This window comes from Chiloscyllium plagiosum, unplaced genomic scaffold (genome assembly GCF_037043375.1).
Source record: "Chiloscyllium plagiosum isolate Xiang-an unplaced genomic scaffold, Cpla_swu_hap1 HiC_scaffold_50, whole genome shotgun sequence".
NCBI lineage: Eukaryota > Metazoa > Chordata > Chondrichthyes > Orectolobiformes > Hemiscylliidae > Chiloscyllium > Chiloscyllium plagiosum.
In genome coordinates this window covers 55,841,159-55,865,482 of record NW_028270188.1, presented here as the reverse complement: position 1 = coordinate 55,865,482, position 24,324 = coordinate 55,841,159, and the positions used below count along the sequence as shown (strand labels likewise).

The following is a 24,324-nucleotide window of genomic DNA, read 5'->3' as shown; positions in this document are numbered from 1 at the left end:
GCACCCGCTCCCTCAGCACTGACCCTCCCACAGCGCCCGCTCCCTCAGCACTGACCCTCCCACAGCACCCGCTCCCTCAGCACTGACCCTCCCACAGCGCCCACTCCCTCAGCGCTGACCCTCCCACAGCGCCTGCTCCCTCAGCGCTGACTGTCCGACAGCGCCCGCTCCCTCAGCGCTGACCCTCCCACAGCTCCCACTCCCTCAGCGCTGACCCTCCCACAGCACCCACTCCCTCAGCGCTGACTCTCCGACAGCACCCACTCCCTCAGCGCTGACCCTCCCACAGCTCCCACTCCCTCAGCGCTGACCCTCCCACAGCTCCCGCTCCCTCAGCGCTGACTCTCCGACAGCACCCACTCCCTCAGCACTGACCCTCCGACAGCAGCCTCTCCCTCAGCAATGACCCTCCGACAGCACCCGCTCCCTCAGCACTGACCCTCCCACAGCTCCCACTCCCTCAGCCCTGATCCTCCGACAGCGCCCGCTCCCTCAGCGCTGACCCTCCGACAGCACCCGCTCCCTCAGCGCTGACCCTCCCACAGCGCCCGCTCCCTCAGCGCTGACTCTCCGACAGCGCCCGCTCCCTCAGCGCTGACTGTCCGACAGCACCCACTCCCTCAGCATTGACCCTTCCACAGCACCCGCTCCCTCAGCACTGACCCCTCCCACAGCGCCCACTCCCTCAGCACTGACCCTCCCACAGTGCCCACTCCCTCAGCACTGACCCTCCCACAGCGCCCACTCCCTCAGCACTGACCCTCCCACAGTGCCCACTCCTTCAGCACTGACCCTCCCACAGCGCCCACTCCCTCAGCACTGACCCTCCCACAGCACCCACTCCCTCAGCACTGACCCTCCCACAGTGCCCACTCCTTCAGCACTGACCCTCCCACAGTGCCCACTCCCTCAGCACTGACCCTCCCACAGCGCCCACTCCCTCAGCACTGACCCTCCCACAGTGCCCACACCTTCAGCACTGACCCTCCCACAGCGCCCACTCCCTCAGCACTGACCCTCCCACAGCACCCGCTCCCTCAGCACTGACCCCTCCCACAGCGCCCACTCCCTCAGCACTGACCCTCCCACAGTGCCCACTCCTTCAGCACTGACCCTCCCACAGCGCCCACTCCCTCAGCATTGACCCTCCCACAGCACCCGCTCCCTCAGCACTGACCCCTCCCACAGCGCCCACTCCCTCAGCACTGACCCTCCCACAGTGCCCACTCCCTCAGCACTGACCCTCCCACAGCGCCCACTCCCTCAGCACTGACCCTCCCACAGTGCCCACTCCTTCAGCACTGACCCTCCCACAGCGCCCACTCCCTCAGCACTGACCCTCCCACAGCGCCCGCTCCCTCAGCACTGACCCTCCGACAGCGCCCGCTCCCTCAGCGCTGACCCTCTGACAGCGCCCACTCCCTCAGCACTGACCCTCCGACAGCGCCCGCTCCCTCAGCACTGACCCTCCAACAGCGCCCGCTCCCTCAGCACTGACCCTCCCACAGCACCCACTCCCTCAGCACTGACCCTCCGACAGCGCCCGCTCTCTCAGCGCTGACCCTCCCACAGTGCCCACTCCCTCAGCACTGACCCTCCCACAGCACCCACTCCCTCAGCACTGACCCTTCCACTGCACCCGCTCCCGCAGCACTGACCCTCCCACAGCGCCCACTCCCTCAGCACTGACCCTCCCACAGCGCCCACTCCCTCAGCACTGACCCTCCGACAGTGCCCGCTCCCTCAGCACTGACCCTCCCACAGCGCCCGCTCCCTCAGCATTGACCCTCCCACAGCACCCACTCCCTCAGCACTGACCCTCCCACAGCGCCCATTTCCTCAGCATTGACCCTCCCACAGCACCCGCTCCCTCAGCACTGACCCCTCCCACAGCGCCCACTCCCTCAGCACTGACCCTCCCACAGTGCCCCCTCCCTCAGCACTGACCCTCCCACAGCACCCACTCCCTCAGCACTGACCCTCCGACAGTGCCCACTCCCTCAGCACTGACCCTCCGGCATTGCCCGCTCCCTCAGCGCTGACCCTCCACAATGCCCACTCCCTCAGCACTGACCCTCCCACAGCACCCGCTCCCTCAGCACTGACCCTCCCACAGCGCCCGCTCCCTCAGCACTGACCCTCCCACAGCGCCCGCTCCCTCAGCACTGACCCTCCGACAGTGCCCGCTCCCTCAGCACTGACCCTCCCACAGCGCCCGCTTCCTCACCATTGACCCTCCAACAGCACCCACTCCCTCAGCACTGACCCTCCCACAGCGCCCACTCCCTCAGCACTGACCCTCCCACAGCGCCCGCTCCCTCAGCACTGACCCTCCGACAGTGCCCGCTCCCTCAGCACTGACCCTCCCACAGCGCCCGCTCCCTCAGCATTGACCCTCCCACAGCACCCACTCCCTCAGCACTGACGCTCCCACAGCGCCCATTTCCTCAGCATTGACCCTCCCACAGCACCCGCTCCCTCAGCACTGACCCCTCCCACAGCGCCCACTCCCTCAGCACTGACCCTCCCACAGTGCCCACTCCCTCAGCACTGACCCTCCCACAGCGCCCACTCCCTCAGCACTGACCCTCCCACAGTGCCCACTCCTTCAGCACTGACCCTCCCACAGCGCCCACTCCCTCAGCACTGACCCTCCCACAGCACCCACTCCCTCAGCACTGACCCTCCCACAGTGCCCACTCCTTCAGCACTGACCCTCCCACAGTGCCCACTCCCTCAGCACTGACCCTCCCACAGCGCCCACTCCCTCAGCACAGACCCTCCCACAGTGCCCACACCTTCAGCACTGACCCTCCCACAGCACCCGCTCCCTCAGCACTGACCCCTCCCACAGCGCCCACTCCCTCAGCACTGACCCTCCCACAGCGCCCACTCCTTCAGCACTGACCCTCCCACAGCGCCCACTCCCTCAGCATTGACCCTCCCACAGCACCCGCTCCCTCAGCACTGACCCCTCCCACAGCGCCCACTCCCTCAGCACTGACCCTCCCACAGTGCCCACTCCCTCAGCACTGACCCTCCCACAGCGCCCACTCCCTCAGCACTGACCCTCCCACAGTGCCCACTCCTTCAGCACTGACCCTCCCACAGCGCCCACTCCCTCAGCACTGACCCTCCCACAGCGCCCGCTCCCTCAGCACTGACCCTCCGACAGCGCCCGCTCCCTCAGCGCTGACCCTCTGACAGCGCCCACTCCCTCAGCACTGACCCTCCGACAGCGCCCGCTCCCTCAGCACTGACCCTCCAACAGCGCCCGCTCCCTCAGCACTGACCCTCCCACAGCACCCACTCCCTCAGCACTGACCCTCCGACAGCGCCCGCTCTCTCAGCGCTGACCCTCCCACAGTGCCCACTCCCTCAGCACTGACCCTCCCACAGCACCCACTCCCTCAGCACTGACCCTTCCACTGCACCCGCTCCCGCAGCACTGACCCTCCCACAGCGCCCACTCCCTCAGCACTGACCCTCCCACAGCGCCCGCTCCCTCAGCACTGACCCTCCGACAGTGCCCGCTCCCTCAGCACTGACCCTCCCACAGCGCCCGCTCCCTCAGCATTGACCCTCCCACAGCACCCACTCCCTCAGCACTGACCCTCCCACAGCGCCCATTTCCTCAGCATTGACCCTCCCACAGCACCCGCTCCCTCAGCACTGACCCCTCCCACAGCGCCCACTCCCTCAGCACTGACCCTCCCACAGTGCCCACTCCCTCAGCACTGACCCTCCCACAGCGCCCACTCCCTCAGCACTGACCCTCCCACAGTGCCCACTCCTTCAGCACTGACCCTCCCACAGCGCCCACTCCCTCAGCACTGACCCTCCCACAGCACCCACTCCCTCAGCACTGACCCTCCCACAGTGCCCACTCCCTCAGCACTGACCCTCCCACAGCGCCCACTCCCTCAGCACTGACCCTCCCACAGTGCCCACTCCTTCAGCACTGACCCTCCCACAGCGCCCACTCCCTCAGCACTGACCCTCCCACAGCACCCGCTCCCTCAGCACTGACCCCTCCCACAGCGCCCACTCCCTCAGCACTGACCCTCCCACAGTGCCCACTCCTTCAGCACTGACCCTCCCACAGCGCCCACTCCCTCAGCATTGACCCTCCCACAGCACCCGCTCCCTCAGCACTGACCCCTCCCACAGCGCCCACTCCCTCAGCACTGACCCTCCCACAGTGCCCACTCCCTCAGCACTGACCCTCCCACAGCGCCCACTCCCTCAGCACTGACCCTCCCACAGTGCCCACTCCTTCAGCACTGACCCTCCCACAGCGCCCACTCCCTCAGCACTGACCCTCCCACAGCGCCCGCTCCCTCAGCACTGACCCTCCGACAGCGCCCGCTCCCTCAGCGCTGACCCTCTGACAGCGCCCACTCCCTCAGCACTGACCCTCCGACAGCGCCCGCTCCCTCAGCACTGACCCTCCAACAGCGCCCGCTCCCTCAGCACTGACCCTCCCACAGCACCCACTCCCTCAGCACTGACCCTCCGACAGCGCCCGCTCTCTCAGCGCTGACCCTCCCACAGTGCCCACTCCCTCAGCACTGACCCTCCCACAGCACCCACTCCCTCAGCACTGACCCTCCCACAGCACCCACTCCCTCAGCACTGACCCTCCCACAGTGCCCACTCCCTCAGCACTGACCCTCCCACAGCGCCCACTCCCTCAGCACTGACCCTCCCACAGCACCCACTCCCTCAGCACTGACCCTCCCTCAGCACTGACCCTCCCACAGCACCCACTCCCTCAGCACTGACCCTCCCACAGTGCCCACTCCCTCAGCACTGACCCTCCCACAGCACCCGCTCCCTCAGCACTTAATCTTCGACCTTTTCTTGCATCCTCGAACAGTTGTAAAATAATTTTTCCTGTGGCCCCTGTACCCCTTGAGGGTGGGAGTATAGGTCACTGGGTGATTGGGCGTTTGCGATGGTGGATTTGCGAACAAAGTTTCTCGCCCTCTCTCTCTCTCTCACTATTACCATGGGATTGCCAATACCAGTCACCATTACCACACAACACCAGCCCGTCGTCCAACTGGTTTATTTGGAAGTAGCTTTCGGAACGCCGCTCCTTCCAACTTGTTCCCTGATGATGGAGCAGCACTCCGACAGACCCTGCTTCCAAATATACAATTGGACTAGAACCTGGTGTTGAGTGAGTTTGAACTTTGCCTACCCCAGTCCAACACCAGCTCCTCCTCTTCACCAATATCCCAAAGGCCAGTGCTTGCCATTCCATCTTGTCCTGGGGAATTCCTCCCCAAACTCCTGAACGTTTACCTCTGACCCTAACCGCATCAGCGCACGTTTCGATTTCCTATCTCACCCAGCAGTCAAGGAATGGAGTCTTGGTCTTTCTGCGGAAATGGGGGCCGGTGTAATGAAGGCAAGAGGCCAGCAGAGGTCGCTTGAAGAGTGGCTGACCAACGTCCTGGACACCCAACTCTCCCCACCCCGACAAACGGTCAAGAAAGCTTCACAACGCCTCAGGAGGCGAAAGAAATTCGGCACATCCACAACGACTCGTAGCCAAATTTAACGGAGGAAGCATCCTACTCAGATGCGTCACAGCGTGGCAGGCCATGCTAAATTGTCCCATAGTGCCCCAGGGATGTGCAGGTTAGGGTGGATTGGCCATGCTAAATTGTCCCATAGTGCCCAGGGATGTGCAGGTTAGGGTGGATTGGCCATGCTAAATTGTCCCATAGTGCCCAGGGATGTGCAGGTTAGGGTGGATTGGCCATGCTAAATTGTCCCATAGTGCCCAGGGATGTGCAGGTTAGGGTGGATTGGCCATGCTAAATTGTCTCATAGTGCCCAGGGATGTGCAGGTTAGGGTGGATTGGCCATGCTAAATCGTCCCTTAGTGCCCAGGGATGTGCAGGTGAGGGTGGATTGACCATGCTAAATTGTCCCATAGTGCCCAGGGATGTGCAGGTTAGGGTGGAATGGCCATGCTAAATTGTCCCTTAGTGCCCAGGGATGTGCAGGTGAGGGTGGATTGACCATGCTAAATTGTCCCATAGTGCCCAGGGATGTGCAGGTTAGGGTGGATTGGCCATGCTAAATTGTCCCATAGTGCCCAGGGATGTGCAGGTTAGGGTGGATTGGCCATGCTAAATTGTCCCTTAGTGCCCAGGGATGTGCAGGTGAGGGTGGATTGACCATGCTAAATTGTCCCATAGTGCCCAGGGATGTGCAGGTTAGGGTGGAATGGCCATGCTAAATTGTCCCTTAGTGCCCAGGGATGTGCAGGTGAGGGTGGATTGACCATGCTAAATTGTCCCATAGTGCCCAGGGATGTGCAGGTGAGGGTGGATTGACCATGCTAAATTGTCCCATAGTGTCCAGGAATGTGCAGATTAGGGTGGATTGACCATGCTAAATTGTCCCATAGTGCCCAGGGATGTGCAGGTTAGGGTGGAATGGCCATGCTAAATTGTCCCATAGTGCCCAGGGATGTGCAGGTTAGGGTGGATTGGCCATGCTAAATTGTCCCATAGTGCCCAGGGATGTGCAGGTTATTGTGGATTGACCATGCTATATTGTCCTGTCGTGCTCAGGGATTAGATTAGAATACATTACAGTGTGGAAACAGGCCCTTCGGCCCAACAAGTCCACACCGACCCGCCGAAGCGCAACCCACCCATACCCCTATATTTACTCCTTACCCAACACTACGGGCAATTTAGTATGGCCAATTCACCTGACCTACATAGCTTTGGACTGTGGGAGGAAACCGGAGCACCCGGAGGAAACCCACACAGACACGGGGAGAACGTGCAAACTCCACACAGTCAGTCGCCTGAGGCGGGAATTGAACCCAGGTCTCTGGCGCTGTGAGGCAGCAGTGCTAACCACTGTGCCACCGTGCCGCCCACAATGTGCAGGTTAGGGTGGATTGGCCATGCTAAGTTGTCCCGTAGTGCCCAGGGATGTGCAGGTTAGGGTGGATTGGCCATGCTAAATTGTTCCGTAGTGCCCTGGGATGTGCAGGTTAGGGTGGATTGGCCATGCTAAATTGTCCCGTAGTGCCCAGGGGTGTGCAGGTTAGGGGGGGTTGGCCATGGGGATGTGCAGGGTTGCAGGCGTCGGGGGGTGGGTCTGGTTGGGATGCCCTTTAGAGGGTCGGTGTGAGCCCGATGGGCCAAAGCTCCCCTTTCGACACTGTCCCATTCAGCTCCCGATGAGCCAGACCCCCTCAGAGGGCGACTCACTGGTGTGTGGGATCTTCCCATTCCTCTTCCGGTGGCTTTTCCTTTCTCCACCAGTTTCTGTTGCTTCGTTTTCCTTCTGCGTCTCCCCGTAATCTCTCCTCTCCCCTCCGCTCTCTCCTCTCTCTCCTCCGCTCTCTCCTCTCTCCCCTCCGCGCTCTCCTCTCTCCCCTCCGTTCTCTCCTCTCTCCCCTCCGCTCTCTCCTCTCTCCCCTCCGCTCTCTCCTCTCTCCCCTCGACTGCCCTGTCTCTCCCCTCGACTCCCCCATCTCTCCCCTCGACTGCCTCTCCTCTCCCCTCGACTCCCCCATCTCTCCCCTCGACTCCCCCGTCTCTCCCCTCGACTGCTCCGTCTCTCCCCTCGACTCCCCCGTCTCTCCCCTCGACTGCCCCGTCTCTCCCTTCGACTCCCCCGTCTCTCCCCTTGACTGCCCCGTCTCTCCCCTCGACTCCCCCGTCTCTCCCCTCGACTGCCCCGTCTCTCCCCTCGACTCCCCCGTCTCTCCCCTCGACTGCCCCGTCTCTCCCCTCGGCTCCCCGTCCCCTCCCTGCTCACTCGCCTCCCTGGGCTCTCTCGTCCCCACTCGCCCTCCCCATCATCTTCCACCTCTCCTCCCCTCGGTGCCCCCTCCTCTCTCTCCTCACTCTCCATCGCCTTGGCTCTCCTCTCTCTCTCTTCTTTCTGTCTCTATCCCTCTCTCTCTCTCTCTCTCTCCTCAGTGTCTGTCTGTCTCTCTCTTTCTCTCTCTCTTCCCCCTCTCCCTCTCTCTCTCTCTCTCTCGTCCGCCCTCCCTCCCTCCCTTTCTCGATCTCCCTCTCTCTCTCCCCTCTCTTCTCTCTCTCTCTCACTTCCTTCTCTCTCTCTGTCTCTCTCCCCTCTCTCTCTCTTCCCTCTCTCTCTTCCTCTCTCTCTCCTTTCTGTCTCTGTCTCTCTCCACCCCCAGTCTCTCTCTCTTCCCTCTGTCTCTCTCTCTCTCTCCTTTCTGTCTCTCTCCCCCCACCCCCTTCCCCCCCCCCCACTTCTCTCTCTCTCCCTCCCTCCTCTCCTTTTCGAGCACTTCCCCCTTTCTCGTCCAGCCCTCCCTGAGCTCAGGACTTGCTCCTTGTTAGCTGTCCTGGTTACTCTCCCTGAGAGTCTATATTCTAACCAACAGTCTGACACGACAATCTCGCTGTGTGATGGTACAGATCGAGGGTTCCTTTAGAACTGAGAAGGATAGAGCCTTCCGTGTCAAAAACAGGCCACTGGCTCTGTCATAGTTATCTTTCTCCCAATTCCTTCTCCCTCTGAACCCTTCAGAATCACGTACCCCACCCAGATGCCTATTAAATGTTGATATTGTCCCAGCCTCCACCACTTCCTCTGGCAGCTCATTCCACACACGTACCACCCTCTGTGTGAAAATGTTGCCCCTCACGTCCCTTTCCCCTCTCACCCTCAACCTATGCCCCTCTAGTTCTGGACTCCCCCAACCCAGAGAAAAGATATGGGGGGGATTCCTTCCCTCTGATCGTGTGAGTCTGAGGGATTGACTGCTTTCTTTTCTGAGGCTGAGGGAGATTTCTCATTGTTGAGGGGCACTGGGGGTGGATAGTGAGGACGGTGTTTGGTATGCTTTCCTTTATCGGTCAGAGTATTGAATACAGGAGTTGGGAGGTCATGTTGCGGCTGTACAGGACATTGGTTAGGTCACTGTTGGAATATTGTGTGCAATTCTGGTCTCCTTCCTATCGGAAAGATGTTGTGAAACTTGAAAGGGTTCAGAAAAGATTTACCAGGATGTTGGAGGGTTTGAGCTACAGGGAGAGGCTGAACAAGCTGGGACTATTTTCCCTGGAGCGTCGGAGGCTGAGGGGTGACCTTCTAGAGGTTTATAAAATCATGAGGGGGCATGGATAGGGTAAATAGACAAGGTCTTTTCCCTGGGGTGGGGGAGTCCAGAACTAGAGGGGCATAGGTTTAGGGTGAGAGGGGAAAGGGACGAGAGAGGGCAACTCTTTCACACAGAGGGTGGTGCGTGTATGGAATGAGCTGCCAGAGGAAGTGGTGGAGGCTGGTACAATGACAGCATTTAAAAGGCATCTGGATGGGGACATGAATAGGAAGGGTTTGGAGGGATATGGGCCAAGTGCTGGCAAATGGGTCTAGATTGGGTTGGGATATCTGGGTCGGCATGGACGGGTTGGGCCGAAGGGTCTGTTTCCCGTGCTGTATGACTCTAAACAAGATTGGATTAATTCTGGATATCTGTTAGGCATGGACAGGATGGGCTGAAGGGTCTGTTTCCGGGGGAATGGACGTGGGTGGGAGTTGGGAGGGGGCGTCAGCCGGTGTTAACTCGACGAGGAGAACCTCATCCTCCCTGTTGCCAGGCGATAGTGGGAGAACTTCAAATAATAACACACTCCCCAGCCTCAACCGGCCAATAGGAGAAGGCGGAATCATCTCTCCGAGCGGGGAGCGGCCAATGGGCTTTCGGTCTGGGAATTCTAGAACATCCATTGGCTGGAAGGGAGTTGGTTGACAGTGGGGAGGGGTGGGGGTGTGGGGGGGTCAGTTATAGAAGACGAGCAAGGTTGGTGGAGGTCGCAGGCATGGGGAGGGAGGAAATTGGGGGTCAACGGGAGACAAGGCGTGATCATATGGGGTTGGGGAAGCAGGTATGGCCATTGGCTCCGCCCCCCCCTCCCACCCCACCCTCACCCCGCTTCTCAAAGTAGGCGGAGCCGAAACAAGCCAGGGGTGGTCTACTCTATCCCACGAAGTCCCAAAACAACCCACGAAGCCCCTCGGACGTCCAGGCGGAGTTTGAGGATGGAGTCGTTCCCAATGGCAAGGGAGGGAGGTGTTCCGATCGAGGGGGGAGGGGGAGGAAGAGAATGAGGGGAGACGCCGGCCCCTCAGGGGCTAGAGGGTCAGTCACCAGGGTTGGTGGGGGGTGCGAAGGCGAATCGAAGTTGGTGTGGAGGGTTGTGGGAGGGGGGGGGTGGGGGGAGGAGGGGAGAGTGAGTCCCAGGGGGTGTTGCCTGCCTTTGGGATCCGGAAGGGAAGGGGATGAATCCAATGGGAACTTTCCAAAAGGTGTTGGGGTGCCGGGAGGTAACTGCAAGACTCCACCCTGTGTCTAAACCCGCTGTGTGTTTGATTGGGGAGGGACAGTGTAGAGGGAGCTTTACTCTGTATCTAACCCCGTGCTGTCCCTGGGATAGGGAACAGTGTAGAGGGAGCTTTACTCTGTATCTAACCCCGTGCTGTCCCTGTCCCTGGATTGGGGGAGGCACAGTGTAGAGGGAGCTTTACTCTGTATCTAACCCCATGCTGTCCCTGTCCCTGGGATGGGGGGGACAGTGTAGAGGGAGCTTTACTCTGTATCTAACCCTGTGCTGTCCCTGTCCCTGGGATGGGGGGGGACAGTGTAGAGGGAGCTTTACTCTGTATATAACCCTGTGCTGTCCCTGTCCCTGGGGTGGGGGGACAGTGTAGAGGAAGCTTTACTTTCAGTTTCAAACAGAAGAGGGCGCAGGCGCTGTGGGAGGGTCAGCACTGAGGGAGTGGGTGCTGTCGGAGGGTCAGTGCTGAGGGAGTGGGCGCTGTCGGAGGGTCAGTGCTGAGGGAGTGGGCGCTGTCGGAGGGTCAGGGCTGAGGGAGGGGGCTTTGTTGGAGGGTCAGTGCTGAGGGAGTGGGTGCTGTCGGAGGGTCAGGGCTGAGGGAGGGGGCTCTGTTGGAGGGTCAGTGCTGAGGGAGGGGGCTCTGTCGGAGGGTCAGTGCTGAGGGAGTGGGTGCTGTGGGAGGGTCAGTGCTGAGGGAGTGGGCGCTGTGGGAGGGTCAGCGCTGAGGGAGTGGGTGCTATGGGAGGGTCAGTGCTGAGGGAGTGGGTGCTGTCGGAGGGTCAGCGCTGAGGGAGCGGGCGCTGTGGGAGGGTCAGTGCTGAGGGAGTGGGTGCTGTGGGAGGGTCTGTGTTGAGGGAGTGGGTGCTGTGGGAGGGTCAGCGCTGAGGGAGTGGGTGCTATGGGAGGGTCAGTGCTGAGGGAGTGGGCGCTGTGGGAGGGTCAGCGCTGAGGGAGTGGGTGCTATGGGAGGGTCAGTGCTGAGGGAGTGGGTGCTGTCGGAGGGTCAGCGCTGAGGGAGTGGGCGCTGTCGGAGGGTCAGTGCTGAGGGAGTGGGCGCTGTGGGAGGGTCAGCGCTGAGGGAGTGGGTGCTGTGGGAGGGTCAGTGCTGAGGGAGTGGGTGCTGTCGGAGGGTCAGTGCTGAGGGAGTGGGTGCTGTGGGAGGGTCAGTGCTGAGGGAGTGGGCGCTGTGGGAGGGTCAGCGCTGAGGGAGTGGGTGCTATGGGAGGGTCAGTGCTGAGGGAGTGGGTGCTGTTGGAGGGTCAGCGCTGAGGGAGTGGGTGCTGTGGGAGGGTCAGTGCTGAGGGAGTGGGTGCTTTTTTTTTAGATTAGATTAGATTATATTACAGTGTGGAAACAGGCCCTTCGGCCCAACAAGTCCACACCGACCCGCCGAAGCGCAACCCACCCAGACCCATTCCCCTACATTTACCTCTTCACCTAACACTACGGGCAATTTAACATGGCCAATTCACCTGACCTGCACATCTTTGGACTGTGGGAGGAAACCGGAGCACCCGGAGGAAACCCACGCAGACACGGGGAGAACGTGCAAACTCCACACAGTCAGTCGCCTGAGGCGGGAATTGAACCCAGGTCTCTGGTGCTGTGAGGCAGCAGTGCTAACCACTGTGCCACCGTGCCGCCCGTGCTGTCGGAGGGTCAGCGCTGAGGGAGTGGGTGCTGTTGGAGGGTCAGTGCTGAGGGAGTGAGTGCTGTCGGAGGGTCAGCGCTGAGGGAGTGGGTGCTATGGGAGGGTCAGTGCTGAGGGAGCGGGCGCTGTGGGAGGGTCAGCGCTGAGGGAGTGGGTGCTGTGGGAGGGTCAGTGCTGAGGGAACGGGTGCTGTCGGAGGGTCAGCGCTGAGGGAGTGGGTGCTGTGGGAGGGTCAGTGCTGAGGGAACGGGTGCTGTCGGAGGGTCAGCGCTGAGGGAGTGGGCGCTGTGGGAGGGTCAGCGCTGAGGGAGTGGGTGATGTATTTATTTATGGTTTATTCCCATGAACACAGAGGCCTCTCGAGTGCTGGTACTGTGCGGGTTGATTGAACTGCCGTCCTCCTCCGGGGATCGGTGGTGGGTGACAGCGATGGGCGTCTCCCTCTGTATCGCGGTGATCGTCCGGGAGTGACCCAGTCCACTACTGAGCCCGGCAAGATGCCCACTCGGAATAAGATCCTCCGGGCCGCCTGGAAGAGGCTGAACCAGAGCCAGGCCCAGCCGTGGAAGGAAGCGCTGAGGATCCTCATCCTGAAGTGGATCTACATCGTGACCGGCCGGCCTAGGAAGGCCCGGTTGACCGTCTACAAGAGGCGGCGCGCTCAGTTGTGTTTCGAGTCCTGCTGCCCCTGCTGCCCCGAGTTGGACTGCTGGAAGCGGGCAGACGAGTTGCTGGGCACGGCGACCAGGCCTCGGCCTATTCAGCAGGCCCGGATCACCGAGGACAACGTGGCCAAGGAGTGCCTGAGGAGCACGGGCGGCCTGCTCTTTGGCCTGACCTTCACCAGCGTCTTCGGCCTCTTTGTCCTCTTTATCCAGGAGTATAACCTTTGGTACTGTCTGGTCAGCACTATCACCGTCGCTGTCCTCCTGGGCTTGGGCATGGGCCTATCGGCCAAGATCCGTGTCAACATTCTGCTCATGGTACCCCACATCTTCACCAGTGAGTTATCACAGACCTCCCCTCCCCCAACTACCCCCACCCCCTAACCCCCCGGACACCATCCATCTCCCCCAGGTTGGCCAGCGAGTCCGGGGGGAGGTGACCGCTCTGGACTTGACGTACTTGAGGCCAAGCTCCGCCGTCTTCCATGGGAGCGAGTCCCCCATTCTCCCCCCACTCCCCGTGGGAGCGAGTCCCCCATTCTCCCCCCCGCCCCCACTCCCCGTGGGAGCGAGTCCCCCATTCTCCCCCCCGCCCCCACTCCCCGTGGGAGCGAGTCCCCCATTCCCCCTTCCCCCACTCCCCGTGGGTGCGAGTCCCCCATTCCCCCTCCCCCCACTCCCCGTGGGAGCGAGTCCCCCATTCCCCCCCCACTCCCCATGGGAGCGAGTCCCCCATTCCCCCTTCCCCCACTCCCCGTGGGAGCGAGTCCCCCATTCCCCCTCCCCCCACTCCCCGTGGGAGCAAGTCCCCCATTCTCCCTCCCCCCACTGCCCGTGGGAGCGAGTCCCCCATTCCCCCTCCCCCCACTCCCCGTGGGAGCAAGTCCCCCATTCTCCCTCCCCCCACTCTCCGTGGGAGCGAGTCCCCCATTCCCCCCCCACTCCCCGTGGGAGCGAGTCCCCCATTCCCACCCCACTCCCCATGGGAGCGAGTCCCCCATTCCCCCTCCCCCCACTCCCCGTGGGAGCGAGTCCCCCATTCCCCCTCCCCCCACTCCCCGTGGGAGCAATTCCCCCATTCTCCCTCCCCCCACTCCCCGTGGGAGCAAGTCCCCCATTCTCCCTCACCCCACTCCCCGCGGGATCGAGTCCCCCATTCCCCCCCCACTCCCCGTGGGAGTGAGTCCCCCATTCCCCCTCCCCCCACTCCCCGTGGGAGCAAGTCCCCCATTCCCCCCACTCCCCATGGGAGCGAGTCCCCCATTCCCCCTCCCCACACTCCCCATGGGAGCGAGTCCCCCATTCCCCCTCCCCCCACTCCCTGTGGGAGCGGGTCCCCCATTCCCCCTCCCCACACTCCCCGTGGGAGCGAGTCCCCCATTCCCCCTCCCCCCACTCCCTGTGGGAGCGAGTCCCCCATTCCCCCTCCCCACACTCCCCGTGGGAGCGAGTCCCCCATTCCCCCTCCCCACACTCCCCGTGGGAGCGAGTCCCCCATTCCCCCTCCCCACACTCCCCGTGGGAGCGAGTCCCCCATTCCCCCTCCCCCCACTCCCCGTGGGAGCGAGTCCCCCATTCCCCCTCCCCACACTCCGCGTGGGAGCGAGTCCCCCATTCCCCCCCCACTCCCCGTGGGAGCGAGTCCCCCATTCTCCCCCCACACTCCCCATGGGAGCGAGTCCCCCATTCCCCCTCCCCACACTCCCCGTGGGAGCGAGTCCCCCATTCCCCCTCCCCCCACTCCCCGTGGGAGCGAGTCCCCCATTCCCCCTCCCCACACTCCCCGTGGGAGCGAGTCCCCCATTCCCCCCCGCCACTCCCCGTGGGAGCGAGTCCCCCATTCCCCCTCCCCCCACTCCCCATGGGAGCGAGTCCCCCATTCCCCCCACACTCCCCATGGGAACGAGTCCCCCATCCCCCCCCCCCCCCCCACTACCCGTGGGGATCTAGTCCCCCATTCCCCCTCCCCACACTCCCCGTGGGAATGAGTCCCCCATTCCCCCTTCCCCCACTCCCCGTGGGAACGAGTCCCCCATTTTCCCCCCCACCCCCACTCCCCGTGGGAGCGAGTCCCCCATTCTCCCCCGACTCCCCGTGGAAGCGAGTCCCATATTCTCTGTGGTGTCCAGGGATGTGCAGGTTAGGGTGGATTGACCATGCTAAATTGTCCCGTAGTGCCCAGGGATGTGCAGGTTAGGGTGGATTGGCCATGCTAAATTGTCCCGTAGTGCCCAGGGATGTGCAGGTTAGGGTGGATTGGCCATGCTAAATTGTCCCATAGTGCCCAGGGATGTGCAGGTTAGGGTGGATTGGCCATGCTAAATTGTCCCGTAGTGCCCAGGGATGTGCAGGTTAGGGTGGATTGGCCATGCTAAACTGTCCCATAGTGCCCAGGGGCGTGTAGGTTAGGGTGGATTGGCCATGCTAAATTGTCCCATAGTGCCCAGGGATGTGCAGGTTAGGGTGGATTGGCCATGGGAAATTGTCCCGTAGTGCCCAGGGATATGTAGGTTAGAGGCATTAGTCAGGGTTAATTGTGGAGTGTTGGGGTAGGGAATTTGGGCTTGGGTGGGATATTCTTTGCCAGATGGGTGTGGACTCGTTGGGCTGAAGGGCCTGTTTTCACAAGGCCGGGATTGTTTGGTTTGAAGTAATGTGGGCCGAAAGAGTCCAGAGACTGCCGCGCAAGGCAACGGATGAATAACTCAATAGGCCCCGAACGAGTCGTTGAGTCCGAGGTTGTGTGGGGGGGGGGGGGGCGGGTTGAGGGGCAATTAGTGACGACCGATACTGGCCTCTCCTCCCTTCCTCCCACCTGCCCTCGATCTCCGATGGGACAGGCGTCTTCAACAAGATGCTGAAGGAACTAGGCCTCACCAATGTTGGTTTGGACGGTTTCTAGTACGAGGCAGTTGACGTTTCTGTTTTGGTTTTACCCCATCTCTCCACCCCCCCCCACCCCCGCCCCCGACGCCCAGAGCAAGGCAAGTCCTTCCTCTTGGCGCTGGCCTTTGGGCTGACTCTGGAGGGACCGCTTCAGAACATCATCATAAACTTCACCCGAGGTTCGGAGTCCATCGCTTGTGGGGCAGAGCTGGCGCTGAACCAGACCAAGGACCTGCTCGAGAAGGCAAAGGAGCCCCTGGTCGGTAAGAGGCCGGGCCGCTCGGGTTGGTCAGAGCGATGGGACGGCACGGGGAACGGGGCCGATCGGTCGCCCGCCTGAGCCACTCTCGATCTCCTCCCGCCACTCCCCATGGGAGCATTCTGCCCGACACCCCCTCCCTATCTCTGTCACCCTCCTCCAGCCCCCTACACCCCCTCCCTATCTCCGTCACCCTCCTCCAGCTCCCTACACCCCCTCCCTATCTCTGTCACCCCCTGCAGCCCCTACACCCCCTCCCTATCTCTGTCACTCCCTCCCTATCTCCGTCACCCTCCTCCAGCCCCCTACACACCCTCCCTATCTCCGTCACCCTCCTCCAGCCCCCTACACCCCCTCCCTATCTCTGTCACCCTCCTCCAGCCCCCTACACCCCCTCCCTATCTCCGTCACCCTCCTCCAGCCCCCTACACCCCCTCCCTATCTCTGTCACCCCCTCCAGCCCCTACACCCCCTCCCTATCTCCGTCACCCTCCTCCAGCCCCCTACACCCCCTCCCTATCTCTGTCACCCCCTCCAGCCCCTACACCCCCTCCCTATCTCTGTCACCCCCTCCAGCCCCTACACCCCCTCCCTATCTCCGTCACCCTCCTCCAGCCCCTACACCCCCTTCCTATCTCTGTCACCCTCCTTCACCCCCTACACCCCCTCCCTATCTCTGTCACCCTCCTCCAGCCCCTACACCCCCTCCCTATCTCCGTCACCCTCCTCCAGCCCCCTACATCCCCTCCCTATCTCCGTCACCCTCCTCCAGCCCCTACACCCCCTCCCTATCTCTGTCACCCTCCTCCAGCCCCCTACACCCCCTCCCTATCTTTGTCACCATCCTCCAGCCCCTACACCCCCTCCCTATCTCTGTCACCCCCTCCAGCCCCTACACCCCCTCCCTATCTCTGTCACCCTCCTCCAGCCCCCTACACCCCCTCCCTATCTCTGTCACCCCCTCCAGTCCCTACACCCCCTCCCTATCTCCGTCACCCTCCTCCAGCCCCCTACACCCCCTCCCTATCTCTGTCACCCCCTCCAGCCCCTACACCCCCTCCCTATCTCCGTCACCCTCCTCCAGCCCCCACACCCCCCTCCCTATCTCCGTCACCCTCCTCCAGCCCCCTACATCCCCTCCCTATCTCCGTCACCCTCCTTCACCCCCTACACCCCCTCCCTATCTCTGTCACCCTCCTCCAGCCCCTACACCCCCTCCCTATCTCCGTCACCCTCCTCCAGCCCCCTACACCCCCTCCCTATCTCCGTCACCCTCCTCCAGCCCCCTACGCACCCTCCCTATCTCTGTCACCCTCCTGCAGCCCCCTACACCCCCTCCCTATCGCCGTCACCCTCCTCCAGCCCCCTACACACCCTCCCTATCTCCGTCACCCTCCTCCAGCTCCCTACACCCCCTCCCTATCTCTGTCACCATCCTCCAGCCCCTACACCCCCTCCCTATCTCCGTCACCCTCCTCCAGCCCCCTACATCCCCTCCCTATCTCTGTCACCCCCTCCAGTCCCTACACCCCCTCCCTATCTCCGTCACCCTCCTCCAGCCCCCTACACCCCCTCCCTATCTCTGTCACCCCCTCCAGCCCCTACACCCCCTCCCTATCTCTGTCACCACCTCCAGCCCCCTACACCCCCTCCCTATCTCTGTCACCCTCCTCCAGCCCCCTACACCCCCTCCCTATCTCTGTCACCCCCTCCAGCCCCCTACACCCCCTCCCTATCTCTGTCACCCCCTCCAGTCCCTACACCCCCTCCCTATCTCTGTCACCCCCTCCAGCCCCTACACCCCCTCCCTATCTCCGTCACCCTCCTCCAGCCCCTACACCCCTCCCTATCTCTGTCACCCCCTCCAGCCCCTACACCACCTCCCTATCTCTGTGGGGTGGGCTCAGGGGAGGGGGGATAGGATGATTCCTGTTGCGAATGGCCACCGAGGTCTTCAGTGAGTGACCAACTTTGAAGTTCCCAGCGGGAGAATGGAGTCGGGGGGGGGGTGGGGGGTGGTGGACCCTCGCACATTGACCCATCCCTCTCACCGCCACATTACCCATGACGCCACACCAGCTGCTGTGACAGGGTGCTCCTGGTCCAGAGGCCTCGCCGTAACGAACTCTCTCACCTTTCTCCGCCAGCCGCCCTCGATAACATCAAGACCATCGCCCGAAAGGCCAAGGGAGTCGGGGACCGCGTCAGGAAGTTCTTCATTTCAATGAAGAACTCCATTCGGCACATCGGTAGGGCACAGCAAGATCCCAACAGCCTTCCCCCACCAACACGCCCAGGGACAGGGACAGCACGGGGTTAGATACAGAGAAAAGCTCCCTCGTCACTGTCCCCCCCCCATCCCAGGGACAGGGACAGCACGGGGTTAGATACAGAGTAAAGCTCCCTCTACACTGTACTCCCCATCCAGGGACAGGGACAGCACGGGGTTAGATACAGAGTAAAGCTCCCTCTACACTGTCCCCCATCTCAAGGACAGGGATAGCAAGGGGTTAGATACAGAGTAAAGCTCTCTCTACACTGTCACCACCCCCCCATCTTAGGGACAGGGACAGCACAGGGTTAGATACAGAGTAAAGCTCCCTCTACACTGTCCCCCCCATCCCAGGGACAGCACGGGGTTAGATACAGAGTAAAGCTCTCTCTACACTGTCACCACCCCCCCATCTTAGGGACAGAGACAGCACAGGGTTAGATACAGAGTAAAGCTCCCTCTACACTGTTCCCCATCTCAAGGACAGGGATAGCAAGGGGTTAGATACAGAGTAAAGCTTCCTCTACACTGCCCCCTCCCCATCCCAGGGACATGGACAGCACAGGGTTAGATACAGAGTAAAGCTCCCTCTACACTGTCCCCCCCATCCCAGGGACAGCACGGGGTTAGATACAGAGTAAAGCTCTCTCTACACTGTCACCACCCCCCCCATCTTAGGGACAGGGACAGCACAGGGTTAGATACAGAGTAAAGCTCCCTCTACACTGTCCCCCCCATCCCAAGGACAGGGACAGCATGGGGTTAGATACAGAGTAAAGCTCTCTCTACACTGTCACCACCCCCCATCTTAGGGACAGAGACAGCACAGGGTTAGATACAGAGTAAAGCTCCCTCTACACTGTCCCCCCCATCCCAAGGACAGGGACAGCACGGGGTTAGATACAGAGTAAAGCTCCCTCTACACTATCGCCCCTATCCGAGGGACAGGGACAGGGACAGGGACGGCACGGGGTTAGATACAGAGTAAAACTCCCTCTACACTATCCCCCCCATCCCAGGGACAGGGACAGGGACAGCACGGGGGTTAGATACAGAGTAAAACTCACCCAACTCTGTTAAACTGAACGTCGATCTCGCTCTACACAGCCCCATCATAAATCAGGTCAGTGGGACTGCAATGAATGTTGGGGTGGACTCAGTGAGACGATCGGCCTGCGCCCTCCCTTTATCTTACAGCGTTAAGTCCCATGTAAGTGGAAGCAATGACCCAGAGTATTAATTCCTGAGACCCTTCCCCGATGGGGACCATTCCTTCTATCCCAAGCAGAAATGATCATATTCCAAGACGGAAGTTTGAAGGAGAAGTCTCAGAACACTCAAGCCAAGCTGCTCTATTTACAGTTAAATTACACATCACCATTAAATCATGGTGGCACAGTGGTTAGCACCGCTGCCTCATGGCACCAGGGACCGGGTTCGATCCCACCCTCGGGCGACTGTCTGTGTGGAGTTTGCACATTCTCTCCCTGTGTCCGTGAGATTTCCTCCGGGTGCTCCGGTTTCCTCCCACAATCCAAAGAAGCACAGGTTAGGGTGGATTGGCTGTGCAAAATTGTCCCATAGTGCCCAGGGATGTGTAGGTTAGGGTGGATTGGCCATGCTAAATTGTCCCATAGTGCCAAGGGATGTGCAGGTTAGGGTGGATTGGCCATGCTAAATTGTCCCATAGTGCCCAGGGATGTGTAGGTTAGGGTGGATTGGCTGTGCAAAATTGTCCCATAGTGCCCAGGGATGTGTAGGTTAGGGTGGATTGGCCATGCTAAATTGTCCCATAGTGCCAAGGGATGTGCAGGTTAGGGTGGATTGGCCATGCTAAATTGTCCCATAGTGCCCAGGGATGTGCAGGTTAGGGTGGATTGGCCATGCTAAATTGTCCCGTAGTGCCCAGGGATGTGCAGGTTAGGGTGGATTGACCATGCTAAATTGTCCTGTAGTGCCCAGGGATGTGCAGGTTAGGGTGGATTGACCATGCTAAATTGTCCCGTAGTGCCCAGGGATGTGCAGGTTAGGGTGGATTGACCATGCTAAATTGTCCTGTAGTGCCCAGGGATGTGCGGGTTAGGGGGGATTGACCATGCTAAATTGTCCCGTAGTGCCCAGGGATGTGCAGGTTAGGGTGGATTGACCATGCTAAATTGTCCTGTAGTGCCCAGGGATGTGCAGGTTAGGGGGGATTGACCATGCTAAATTGTTCCGTAGTGCCCAGGGATGTGCGGGTTAGGGTGGATTGGCCATGCTAAATTGTCCCGTAGTGCCCAGGGATGTGCAGGTTAGGGTGGGGATTGACCATGCTAAATTGTCCCGTAGTGCCCAGGGATGTGCAGGTTAGGGTAGATTGGCCATGCTAAACTGTCCCATAGTGCCCAGGGATGTGCAGGTTAGGGTGGATTGACCATGCTAAATTGTCCCGTAGTGCCCAGGGATGTGCAGGTTAGGGTGGATTGACCATGCTAAATTGTCCCATGATGTTAATGGATGTATAGGTTAGGTGCTTTAGTCTGGGGTAAATATATCGTAGGGGAATGGTTACTCTTCCGAGGGTCAGTGAGTACTTGTTGGGCCGAATGGACTATTCCCACACTACTGGGATTGCATCATGGAAATTCTTGTGTCAACGTGTAATGACACCGGCCTGCTTGGGGTGGCGCTGCCGGGCAGGGAATGCGTGAATGGTGGTCGAACAATCTCCGCCTCCTTTTTTGTTTGTTTCGAACCAATCAGTGAGGACCTTGCGGAACATCCTGCACTGGATCTCCAACATCGGCGTCAAGTGCAACAAGGAGCTGGGCGCGCCCTACAAGAAATGCATCAAAGTCTTTGACGATGCCATCAACCACTGCCTCTCGCTCCTCAGCATCTTCGGTTTCCTCTGCTACATCGTCAACATCATCAAGCCCCTCTGCGGGTTAGCCACCGGTGAGCACCAGCAAGGCGGGGTGGGAGCAGGGAGCCAGCTGGTGTCTCCTCAGACAGGCAATAGCGATCATAACAGACGGACAATAGCGATCACAACAGACGGACAATAGCGATCATAACAGATGGATAATCATGATCATAACAGACAGACAATAGCGATCATAACAGACGGACAATAGCGATCATAACAGACAGACAATAGCGATCATAACAGACAGGCAACAGCGACCACAACAGACGGACAATAGCGATCATAACAGACGGACAATAGCGATCACAACAGACGGACAATAGCGATCATAACAGACGGAAAATAGCGATCATAACAGACAGGCAACAGCGATTACAACAGACGGACAATAGCGATCATAACAGACAGGCAACAGCGATCATAACAGACGGACAATAGCGATCATAACAGATGGACAATAGCGATCATAACAGACAGACAATAGCGATCATAACAGACGGACAATAGCGATCATAACAGATGGACAATCGAGATCATAACAGACAGGCAATAGCGATCATAACAGACAGGCAATAGCGATCATAACAGATGCACAATAGCGATCATAACAGATGGACAATAGCGATCACAACAGACGAACAATAGCGATCATAACAGACGGACAATAGCGATCATAACAGACAGGCAACAGCGATCACAACAGACGGACAATAGCGATCATAACAGACGGACAATAGCAATCATAACAGACAGGCAACAGCGATCACAACAGACGGACAATAGCGATCATAACAGATGGACAATAGCGATCATAACAGACAGACAATAGCGATCATAACAGACGGACAATAGCGACCATAACAGACGGACAATAGCGATCATAACAGATGGACAATAGCAATCATAACAGATGGACAATCGCGATCACAACAGACAGGCAATAGCGATCATAACAGACGGACAATAGCGATCATAACAGACAGACAATAGCGATCATAACAGACAGGCAATAGCGAACATAACAGACGGACAATAGCGATCATAAGAGACAGGCAAGAGCGATCATAACAGACAGGCAATAGCGATCATAACAGACAGGCAACAGCGATCACAACAGATGGACAATAGCGATCATAACAGATGGACAATAGCGATCATAACAGATGGTCTATAGCGATCATAACAGACGGATAATCGTGATCATAACAGACAGGCAATAACGATCATAACAGACAGACAATAGCGATCATAACAGACGGACAATAGCGATCATAACAGACAGGCACCAGCGATCACAACAGGCGGACAACAGCGATCATAACAGATCGACAATCGCGATCATAACAGACGGACAATTGCGATCATAACAGACAGGCAACAGCGATCACAACAGACGGACAATAGCGATCATAACAGACAGGCAACAGCGATCACAACAGACGGACAATAGCGATCATAACAGACAGACAGTAGCGATCACAACAGACGGACAATAGCGATTATAACAGACAGGCAATAGCGATCATAACAGACAGACAATAGCGATCTTAACAGACGGACAATCACGATCATAACAGACAGGCAATAGTGATCACAACAGACAGACAATTGTGATCGTAACAGACGGACAATAGCGATCACAACGGACGGACAATTGCGATCATAACAGACGGACAATAGCGATCATAAAAGATGGATAATCGTGATCATAACAGACAGGCAATAACGATCATAACAGACGGACAATAGCGATCATAACAGACGGACAATAGCGATCATAACAGACAGGCACCAGCGATCACAACAGGCGGACAACAGCGATCATAACAGACGGACAACCGCGATCATAACAGACGGACAGTAGTGATCATAACAGACGGACAATAGCGATCATAACAGACAGGCAACAGCGATCACAACAGATGGACAATAGCGATCATAACAGACAGGCAACAGCGATCACAACAGACGGACAATAGCGATCATAACAGACAGGCAATAGCGATCATAACAGATGGACTATAGCGATCATAACAGACAGGCAATAGCGATCATAACAGACGGAAAATCGCGATCATAAAAGACAGGCAATAGCGATCATAACAGACAGACAATAGCGATCTTAACAGACGGACAATCGCGATCATAACAGACAGGCAATAGCGACCATAACAGACAGACAATAGCGATCATAACAGACGGACAATCGAGATCATAACAGACAGACAATAGCGATCATAACAGATGGACAATAGCGATCATAACAGACAGGCAATAGCGATCACAACAGATGGACAATAGCGATCATAACAGACAGACAATAGCGATCATAACAGACGGACAATAGCGATCATAACAGACAGACAATAGCGATCATAACAGATGGACAATAGCGATCATAACAGATGGACAATCGAGATCATAACAGACAGGCAATAGCGATCATAACAGACAGGCAATAGCGATCTTAACAGACGGACAATCGCGATCATAACAGATGGACAATCGCGATCACAACAGATGGACAATAGCGATCATAACAGACAGATAATAGCGATCATAACAGACAGACAATAGCGATCATAACAGATGGACAATAGCGATCACAACAGATGGACAATTGCGATCATAACAGACGGACAATCGAGATCATAAAAGACAGGCAATAGCAATCATAACAGACAGACAATAGCGATCTTAACAGACGGACAATAGCGATCATAACAGACAGGCAATAGCGATCATAACAGACGGACAATCGTGATTATAACAGACAGGCAACAGCGATCACAACAGACGGACAATTGTGATCATAACAGATGGACAATAGCGATCATAACAGACAGGCAACAGCGATCACAACCGATGGACAATAGCGATCATAACAGACAGACAATAGCGATCATAACAGACAGACAATAGCGATCATAACAGACAGACAATAGCGATCATAACAGATGGACAATACCGATCACAACAGATAGACAATAGAGATCATAACAGACAGACAATAGCGATCATAACAGACAGACAATAGCGATCATAACAGACAGACAATAGCGATCATAACAGATGGACAATAGCGATCATAACAGACAGACAATAGCGATCATAACAGACAGACAATAGTGATCATAACAGACAGACAATAGCGATCTCAACAGATGGACAATTGCGATCATAAAAGACAGGCAATAGCGATCATAACAGACAGGCAATAGCGATCATAACAAACAGGCAATAGTGACCATAACAGACAGACAAACGCGATCATAAAAGATAGGCAATAGCGATCATAACAGACAGGCAATAGCGATCATAACAGATG

The 24,324-nt window shown here is 58.6% G+C and overlaps 2 protein-coding genes across 2 annotated transcripts in view; both read left to right on the top strand.

Moving 5' to 3' along the window:
- LOC122545370 (rho guanine nucleotide exchange factor 2-like) overlaps nt 1–12,477 on the top strand; it is a 164,874-nt gene extending 152,397 nt beyond the window's left edge. The window contains exon 12 of the mRNA XM_087985118.1: nt 12,359–12,477. Coding sequence (XP_087841244.1) covers nt 12,359–12,477 — 119 coding nt within the window. The remainder of the gene's footprint in view (nt 1–12,358) is intronic.
- A 26-nt stretch (nt 12,478–12,503) lies between these two features.
- dcst2 (DC-STAMP domain containing 2) overlaps nt 12,504–24,324 on the top strand; it is a 137,337-nt gene continuing 125,516 nt past the window's right edge. Inside the window, exons 1-4 of the mRNA XM_087985117.1 lie at nt 12,504–13,008; nt 15,650–15,820; nt 17,964–18,065; nt 20,831–21,025. Of these exons, the coding sequence (XP_087841243.1) occupies nt 12,504–13,008; nt 15,650–15,820; nt 17,964–18,065; nt 20,831–21,025 (973 nt within the window). The remainder of the gene's footprint in view (nt 13,009–15,649; nt 15,821–17,963; nt 18,066–20,830; nt 21,026–24,324) is intronic.